General features: G+C 40.6%; 1 protein-coding gene across 2 annotated transcripts in view; it reads right to left on the reverse strand.

Annotated features, from left to right (window-relative positions):
- Nucleotides 1-10011, reverse strand: part of GRID1 (glutamate ionotropic receptor delta type subunit 1) — a 1431845-nt gene that overhangs the window by 307484 nt on the left and 1114350 nt on the right. For both annotated transcript variants that reach the window (XM_019502226.1, XM_019502225.1), the window contains exon 5: nt 5706-5759. In XM_019502226.1, the coding sequence (XP_019357771.1) occupies nt 5706-5759 (54 nt within the window). The remainder of the gene's footprint in view (nt 1-5705; nt 5760-10011) is intronic.

Here is a 10011-nt window from a genome sequence, read left to right on the forward strand (position 1 = left end):
AAAAAAAAAAAAAAAAAAAATCCTATTGACCTCTCATTTGTGTCCCAACCTCAAAAACCTTGCTTCTGAAAAGTATAATGTTCTTCTCATAAGGCTTGATTTGTGTCCCAGTGGAACCACTTAAAAGACTCCTATTGACTTCAGTGGGGGTTGAATTAGGCCTTTTTAGTAAATAATGCAATCCCTTCGAATCTAGTAATGTTATTTTCTTGAAACGAATGGAAAGATCACTAGAAAGTCTCAGGTCACTAGAAAGCTTCCAGGACCTAGAGAAAAATAATTTTGAAACTGGTTCCACAGCTACAAATCTGTTCATTTGCCCTCATTATTGCACTTATGGATGGTGTTTACTTAGTGTAAAAGATTCGAGTAAACATGAAAACAGGGATTCAGAATAGCAAGTTTTACTTCTTGGTTACAGGCGGAGATAGGAGGAAAAAAATAATCAAAGATCTGCTTAGCAGCCAATGACAATTAAACAACTCCAGTTGTAAAGAAACTGAATAGGGGCCTTTACAAGAATCAAATAGTTTTGTTTGCCAATTCTTACTATAAGAGTGTAAAGATGAGCTTATGACATGAAGCTCAGATCCAAACAGATTTGGATTTTAGAGACAGGGAATGATTGTGTCTGTTTGGGGTGCTATTGTTGATACAGGATACAAAACATTAAGGGCCATATTATAAAGTCTTTACTCCCATCAATGACGAGTTACTATTACATAGTAAAAGTGCATGATCTAAAAGATGTCCATATCATGCGTGTCATGAGAGGAGCTAATGACTGATGGACCAGTCATCATTTAGTGAGATCAATAATGTCCATCAGGGTTGCATTGAAATTTCAAAAGCAACCCAAATCAGTCTGAAGACAGTACAACATCCAATGCTGTCAGACTTCTAGACACTGCAAAGTGTTCCAAACACATCTTAATAAGAAACTTGCCAATCTTAGGATTGAAAACAATAGATAACACTTGTGTTGAGGAACACTGGAAAGCTCTAAAAGAGATCATCCACGGGGCTCCCATGGAATCAACTGGCTTTATCACCCAACACCGTCTAGACTAGTTTGATTAAAACAATACTGGGTGTGTCCACACATGCAAGCATGTGTGCTTGCAGCAGCTCAAATAGAAGCAGTGCAAATTTGAGCCGGGGCTTTTTGCCTCAATGCACGTGCTCAGATGTACACTTTGTTGTGGAGCAAACTGTGTCACTTGGGGCAAAATAACCATGCCTGGCTCCTACCAGATCTGCAGCCAGGAGGAGCTAGAGCCCAAGGCCAGCACCTGTGCTGTCCCCAGCAGTATAAAAAGCTGCCCTGGCCAGCAGCTCAAGATTACTTGACCTCAGGAGCTTCTGGGGCCCTGGCAATTGGTATCTGGGGAACACTAGCCCATTGTGTTAGCTAGACTGCTGAAGCAGCATCCCAAATTCACTTTTTAAAATACCAGGGTGGGATTGCCTATCCCAGCTCTGACCCTGGGCTCCTCTCTCAGAGAAGCCCTACCCCTTTCTGATGTCAGCTGTCTGCTGACTCAGCTCCCTCCAGAGCCTTTGCCCTTCTCAAAAATGACAGGTATGCCCCACACTTGTTACAGTGTGTGTTGAAGTTTATTATGCATGATGTTTTAGATGTTTTTTAGACTTAGGCTTTATTATGTAAATATTAAAAGCTCAATAGCAGCAGCAACAACAGAAATCTAAAACAAACCCCCATAATAAAGTGTTTTGGGAAATATTAAGCATGTTATCTTTATGTGAATATAACCACTGGCTCTATGGGTGCTTTACTGATATTTTTACTGGGCTATTACAGCTGGTGAAAAAGCATGAGGCACAAAGTAGCAGGGGCTAGAGAAAATGTATAAAGCTTTTGTATGAAGTGATTTTATTTACCTCACACTAGCAGCATTTTTAATTATATAGCATTTCTGAAAGCCACATAACACAATTTATAATTACTGTTAACAGTAAAGGTAGTTTAAGGAAAATGATTAGCTAATAGTAAAGAAGAAAATGGAAAGCAAATAAAAGAACAGGTAGTTAAAGTTGATACTATATGTTTAAAATATTAATTCAGAACAATAAATATAGTTATCTTTTTACTTAAATATTTTATTATCCTTCAACCAATTGTTATGAAACAGAAGTGGATAAAATCATGCAATTACACCAAAGCAATAAACACTTTATATGTTATTATATATAGCATATCTGGGGTCATAATATTTCAAAATTACAGGTCTATCTTTTAATCTGTGTTTGTACTCATCCTAATGAGAGCTTCTAATGTAAGATACAAAATAAATAACAACAGTGACAGGTGAAGATACAGTTTTTTGAAAAAGGACATTGTCACAGGATGGGGTCCATAAGGATGGCAATGATCTCCTAAGGCCCCTTGACCGTGTCAATTCCGCCTGATGGACACCCTCTATTCTCACTCTCCTTATCTTTATGCATTTTGTAATATAGGAAAGCTGCCTTCACATCCTGTTGGCCATGGTCCTGATGGATTTCCTTGAACCCCCATGGGTTCCAGACCTGTTGTAGGCCCCTGTAACAGGAGCGCCTCTTTGGGGTCTGTCTACCGGGGGCCCCACCCACCTGTTATGGGCCAACCATCCACCTTCTTGCTTGCCATGCTTTGTTGTTCATTGATTAATAGATGTAATTAAGCAGGAGGCTGCCCATTTTCTGCCCCGATGCCAGGGGGTGCTATCTGTGGCTCCATTCCTCCCCCACACCGCAGCCCAAGTCTCACAGATGGTATTTGTAAATTCCTCTTTATGTCAGGGTAAATTCCTCTTTATGTGGGCCTACCCCTTTTTCTTTAGCTAGGCCGGTCAGTCAAAAAACCCCCCACTAAATCAGGGTTTTGACTCCCAGACTCTAGCTCTCAAAAAGAGAAACAAAAAAACCCTTCACTCGGGCTCATCCCCCTCTGGCACTGGGGTCAGCGCACCCCAAAATGCTGCACCCCCTCTGGCGCCAGGGTCGGCATGCCCCAAAATGCTGCACCCCCTCTGGCGCCGGGGTCCTCACACTGCCATGGGTCCCCTATGAGGCCTCCTCCATCCTTAATAGCCCCACCCAAACCACTGGTCTTAAACAGCAAACAAAACACAAGCTCCTGGGCTATAACATAAATTCAAGCTGCCCAGCTATAACATCATCCAAGCCACACCTGGGGTGCTCTAGCCCTCACCTTTACCAGAGGCTGTACCTGCAGTCAGGCCTCTCCCTTTTGGTTGCTCTGGGAGAGCTCTTTCTCCCTTGGCTGCTGGCAGGGAACTACCATCCTGGCCTCAGCCCTGGGGTTTATATGTGAGCCAGGACCTACCCCTTCTGGTCACCTGACTGGCTGGCAGGGCTTGAGCCTTAACCCCTACTTGACCAACCAGTCATGACTGGAAGGTTCTGGGCTTAAAGGGGCCAACCTGCCTCTTAGTAACAGGGTTAGGGTTCCCTGTTACAGTCCCAATTCAAACTAGATGGCCCAGGGACACCCCAGCCTTATGGACAATATCTATGGCTCCAAACTGCCCCTTTACCATGCCTCAAGCCTCACAGATGGTACTGGTGTTGTCTTGCCTAGGCCTCATTATAATTCAGCCCCTTGTCGCTACGCCCCGCGGTGCCAGGCTCTCCGCAGCCCAAATGCCATGCCCTTACTTGTGCCGGGGTCCCCACACTGCAGTGGGCCCCCAGTGAGGCCTCCACCTCCCCCAAATAGCCTCACTCAAACCACCGGTGTTACAAAACAACAGCCAAACATAAGCCCCTGGGCTATAACATAACACAAGCTACATAAGGTATGCTGGCCCCTTTACATTACTAGGAGCAGAACTTAGTCAGGCCCCTTCTTACACTTACTCTAGGAGGCCTCCTTCTCCCTTGGCTGCCAGCAGAGAACTGAACTCCCTAGTCCCTCTCCTGGGGTTTATATGGGCCCAAGGCCCTGCCCCTTCTGGCCAGCTGACCAGGTGCAGGTGCAAGCTAATTTCCTCATTAGCTAGCTGCCATGGCAACCTCCACCTGAACTCCTTTCTGGCTCTTTGGGTTCTCCCTAGGCAGTTTCTGTTCTTCTAGAAGCAGGCACCTATGTAGCCTGCGAGAGACATCTTAGTCTCATATGATGTTGGATTTTGCCCAAGTGAGTCATAATTCTACAGCAGAGAAAAAAATATGTATTTCATAAATGCAGGTTGTACCAAGTAGGGCTGTGTGAAATTTCACTGCCAGTTTTGTTTTGATGCTCTTTCGACCCATTTTGAGGTTGAAACAGCAAAATCAAAATGGAACAGAGATAGTTGCAACAGCCTCAAAACAAAACAAGGCAAGTTGAAATGTTTTGCCATTTTGATGCTGTTTCGATGTTTCACCCATAGGCTATAATGGGAAAGGACAAAGTAGTAAACTGCTGTGTGTATGGAATACTTCCAAAAGCATTAATAAGAATGCTGACAAAGATAGAGACAGCCAGTTGCATAAGCACCCATGTCATGAGTTTTGCCTGTCAGCAGCTAGGGGTACAGGGCCCAGAACCTTCCTGCACCTATCTCCTTAACATTTGTCAAGGTTTGTAGCTGCAGCAGGGCCTAGCAACCAGGCCTGCAGTAGTTTCCCCACCCCTGTGCCCCAAGACACAGTTGCACAAGCACCCATGACACAAGTTTTGCCTGTCAGCAGCTAGGGGTACAGGGCCCAGAACCTTCCTGCACCTATCTCCTTGAAACTTGGCAGGCTTTGCCACTTCTACAGGGGCTAACATGCTTGCAGTTTTGACCCCACTGTGGCTAACACAGACACACAACACCAATTTTGCTTTCAAATCTTTCAGGTGCAGTTTCCCTGAACTCCCTACACCTATCTCCTTGAAACTTGGCAGGCTTTGCCACTTCTACAGGGGCTAACATGCTTGCAGTTTTGACCCCACTGTGGCTAACACAGACACACAACACCAATTTTGCTTTCAAATCTTTCAGGTGCAGTTTCCCTGAACTCCCTACACCTATCTCCTTGAAACTTGGCAGGCTTCATTCTGTCAGAAGGGGCCACCAATCCTGCAAGGTTCATCCAAATCAACCTAGAAATGGCAAAGTTATAGGCTGTTTTGTCCTTCCCCATTATATCCTATGGGTGAAACCTCTAAACAATTTTGACATTTTGACCCTGTTTCAATCGAACAAAATGGAACAGCTGTTTCGTATTAAAAAAATTCAAAACGAAACACTGTTCCATCAAAATTTCAAAACACTGGTCGAAATGGAACTCTGTCATTTTGCACAGCCCTAGTGCCAATCTAGCAAGTAGCAGGCCTTATACTTGTTTTAGTGTTCTTTTCTGACTTCATGCTTTCACAAAGCAAATGGTGTACTATATCCATATATACTGTATGCATTTATGAAGTGTCTATTGAGTAGCTCTTCCCCCATTAAATAGCTAATGGAACAGCATAGAGAAAAAATGAAGAATCTTTCAGTAGCAAACATGTAAAACATTTTTTTTAACCTTTGTATTCATCTCATGCGAGTCTAAATGAGATACCCATATGATTTGCTTTCTTATAGCATTCAAAAGCAAACTAAAAAGTGCATGTTATCTGACACAATTAAATGTGCAGAGTAAGAGGAATAAAAGTTGATGAAAGAGTTAATCCCAGGACAAAAATAGCTTGTATCTTTTGGCTCTCTTACCTCATTTACAAAGACCCAGTGACTATCCTTTGAAGCAAGGTTGGTTTCCACAGCCTACAGAAATACAAAAAATAAAAATAAATAAAACAAGTAAAACATGTTCCAGGGTTTACTTACATTTTCTAATAAAAGGGCATTACAATGACAGCTGTTTTGTTTCACAGTTTCAGCAAAGTATCTGTGGTGTAGAGGAAGAGAAGTCATGTACTTTGCTGTGATTTTGATTTTTTTGAACTCGAGTATCTGTACCAGTACAACCTACATTTCAACAGAGTTGCAGCAGGGCAATGCACCATCTCCACATGCTTTTTCTGCACTATGTAGACAGATAGATTTTATGTTCCTCATGGTATGCAATTTTTGAACAATATTTATGATACTTTTCGGTGAATGGTTTTGTCATACAATGGACTTCTCATTAGTACATTGCTAGATCTCTTTCTAAATGCAGCCACTGGGTTAGTAAATATGCTGGGTGAAAAGAACCCTTGTGCAGAAACCCACCTATGAACCACTCATGTCAACTTTAGAAGGCATTAATGCACTTTTCCTAATGCACATTAAATTTAGTATCTCCAATATGCTTTTTAGATGATGCTTAATGAGCAGTAGCCTATTCTATTGTGTATTAGCAAGGTTTTTACGCACTGCTTTAATGCACAGTAGAATGGTCTACTGCACATTAAAGCACATATGTAGACATGTCCACAGTAATTTAAATAAGGCTCAAGAGAAACTTGAATGTTGCACAGGCCAACTGTACCTAGGCAAGTTTAGAATATTGTGCAAAATGACCGATCTCCACAAACTGTATATCTATTAGCACACCTATAACATCCACAGGTTAACAAACTGTTATAGTCAAATAGTATCACTAATGCAATAGGATGCCCTGCCTAAATGTGACACAAAGCTGAAGAGACAAGGCCTAGCCATTGCATGTACACATTAAAAAGTTTAACTATCCCTTATTTAAGTCCTCTGCCTGTCAGAGATGAGCCCATTTCAGCAGAAGTTTTGGTTTTTTGAACACTGCACTCAGCTGGAATTGCTTTGGCTGAGGAGAAACACTGCCATCCATTGTATGCAGTTTTACACACAGCAATGTTCATAAAGTAGAATATGGTATGGGATTTTTGATGGAAAAATATAAGGGTATGTACAAAATAATTCAGTCATTTATATACTATAGATTTGTCATACAATTCCCAAAGGGTCTAGATGGCATTTTGGAGTAATGACCTGCAACATTTCCATCAAAAAAGAAAAGCTGCTTTAAAGATTAATAGTGTGTTGGAAACTACAAAGTCTCCATCTTTCCTCTATTTGGTCTTAAAATTAACTGATAATTTCTGTAAATTTAGTAGGAAAAAAAAACACACTTTGAGACCTTTGTGCCCTTTGTTTCACCCAGGGCACATTTTAACAGCCAGATTTTATAGTGCAATGCTCTTCAAACAGAGATTTATAAGAAACAATGGCTCATTATTAATTGAAATGCATAAATGACATTTCTGGAACAACAAGTTGCTAAGGTCCAGATGAGGGGAACACATGTATAATTCTGCTTGTAATTTCTCAGTAGCAAGTATGATACTGTTTTTGCAACAAAAAGGAAATAAGAGATATTGAATGTACTAAAAATGTGAGAATTTAATTTTGAGTTTCAGTAATGGTTGTTGTGATGGTGATGATGAAAAGAAAATCATCAAGAACAAAATATCCTTTTTTAAAAAAGGAAAAGTTTCTTTTAAAAAAGTTTATGTGTATTTGTGTATCACACAAATAATAATAATTTAATCCAATGTGCCATGATATAATTAGTACACCAAAATTGTGTCGAGGGTATTACTGGTACCTGTATTATTTTCCTGAATATTATTATTTCAGTTTACTGTCTTGATTTTATTTTTACTATACAGAGTTAAATTAAAAAGAATATGTTAGAAAGTACAAGCAATAAATGAAACAATTGTTGGAGATAAAACAGCTCTGGGTAAAAAACTTCAAGGGAACAATGACTGGGCTATAAAATGGGAAATATGTTTTTCCGACTTGCCAGCTAGATATTACATAGCTGTTTGCAAGCTTAGGGATCCATAAGCAGTTGCAAGAGGTAAGCGATTGCAAGCTGCTCAGGAGAAGACATGGTGATGGTTCTTATCAGAGAAAGGGACAGAACTGGGGCAGCTGGGATGCTTCCAAGTTAGCTACAGTTGCTTAATTTAACAAAAGTGATAAGCTTCAGAATTTAGCCTTGATGATGATAAAAACTGGATTCAACTGCCTAGCTTATCCAGCACATTTCAAGAAAGGACATCTCAAAAAAGCATAGTCAGAGAGTTCTGAAGGGGCTAGATTTAGGCGGGGTAATATTAATTTCAAATCTGAAAATGCTGTGTTGGAATTTGCTGATTAGATAAACCCAAGCTTGGGCAGTAACTTATTATAATAATTTCTAACACCTTTTAACCCCATAGGATAACAGCTATAAAGTAATATTATCAATGGCTATACAACTAAAAAATTAGTATAAATAAGGTATAAAAGAACACTTACATCAAAGTAACCCTCGGGAAGGACGGAACAAAAGGGTCATTGCTGTCCCATACCCCAATGGATCTCTCTTACTCCCTGTGAGAGTGAAGACCAGATCCTGACTGAGGGGCCACCCCTGGTTCTCCTTTGGACATCCCAGTTCAGAGGCGTCTGACTTCGCTTATTCAACTTGACATGCATCTTCTAACTGAGGGACTATCGATAAGTTACTAACCAAGTGGGAACTCTTGGTTAATTTCTTTATCTGTTTTATCATCACTGTCAATTTTAATCTGTATTGTTGTCTGTTTATTAGCTTAAACTTTTTATTAACTAATATATGTGCAAACTATATCTTTTGTTGTCATAAGTAAAATGTATTCTTTTTTATAAGTGAAACTTGTCACTGCTTTCCTTCCAAACATCACCTCCTCGATCCCGAACCAAAAAGCCCAGTGGCTAATAAAGTTGCAGTGCTCAGTCAGTCTGCAACTGAATTGATATACTCACAGTGCCCAGCTGGCCTGTGACACTTGTGGATTTGTGAGAAACTGCGAGAAGGTACATACTATACTTCCTCCACTGCAATTTTGACAGTGCAATAGAATGCATTATAGCTTGGTAAATGAGTCTAAAAAGTGAGACAATCTAAGAGTTCCCCATTCCATTCTATTTGGAAAGTGTACCCACAGAGAGACTAGAGGAAAAGGTCCCACTGAGGCATGACAGTTAGCAACAGAACAGAAAACATGCAAAATGAAACTTTCCCCACCTGGCCTGGAAAATACACCTTCTAATCTGAAGAACTGTAAGGGTTAACCTTCATTTGTTAACTCACTTTGTATTCCAATCAGGTAACATGGACATCTACCACCTGGAAGGAAATCACAGCATTACAGTGTAGGTGATATAAAGTAGTGGTGCTAGTCCAGGTAACATGTCCACAGTATTCATGGGAACCATGCTTGTTTGTCCAATCAGAATACCAGGTAGGAATACAAAGTTAGATAGCCAAAGGCATCTAGTTCCAATAAGACTCTCCAGGATACATCTGTCCACAGAACTACCAGCAGTCCAAGCAGTTAGAACACTTGACAAGGATGTGAGAGAATGAAGTTTAAGTCCCTACTTGAAATTAGAGAGAATCCCAGAATCAGACTCACTATGCTAAGGAAACTTGGTTTCCCTTTCTCCCTCTCCTTCTTCCTCTTTTATTTCTGTAATTCAGTAGTGGACTTGAGAAATCTACCTAACCAAAATGTAATTGAAGCTGATATCTTTTAAAGAAAAGTTTCAATGAAAGCACTTTCCAATGACTATATTTTGTCAAAAAATTCTGAACCAATGAATGGCAATGTTCTTTGGGTAGTAGTGATATCTATTATTAGACCAACTAAATAGTTGGAAAAAAGTTCTTTGCAAGCTTTCAGGCACAAATGCCCTGTCAGGCATAGGGAGACTCTGCTGGTGTAGTGTGTTCTCCAAGGTAGATCAACATGGCTACAACCAACAAACGAATGAATGACTCCCTCAAGAAACATGACCCTCAAGTTTCAAGCCATCTACTTGATTAGGAGGTTTAGAATTATTTATTTGTTTTTAATTGGTGACCCTGCTCATGGCCATAATTTTCTGCTAGTATCAATACAGGTAACATTCCAGCCAGAGGTTTGGTTCTGTGGCCTGGTACCAAATACCCAAGACTTCCATTGCCTATAAGCCATGTTTTACTTAAGTGCATTCTTAACTTTTCGGGGGGGGGGGGGGG

Source organism: Gavialis gangeticus, unplaced genomic scaffold, assembly GCF_001723915.1.
Source record: "Gavialis gangeticus isolate Ggan-Ray unplaced genomic scaffold, GavGan_comp1, whole genome shotgun sequence".
NCBI lineage: Eukaryota > Metazoa > Chordata > Crocodylia > Gavialidae > Gavialis > Gavialis gangeticus.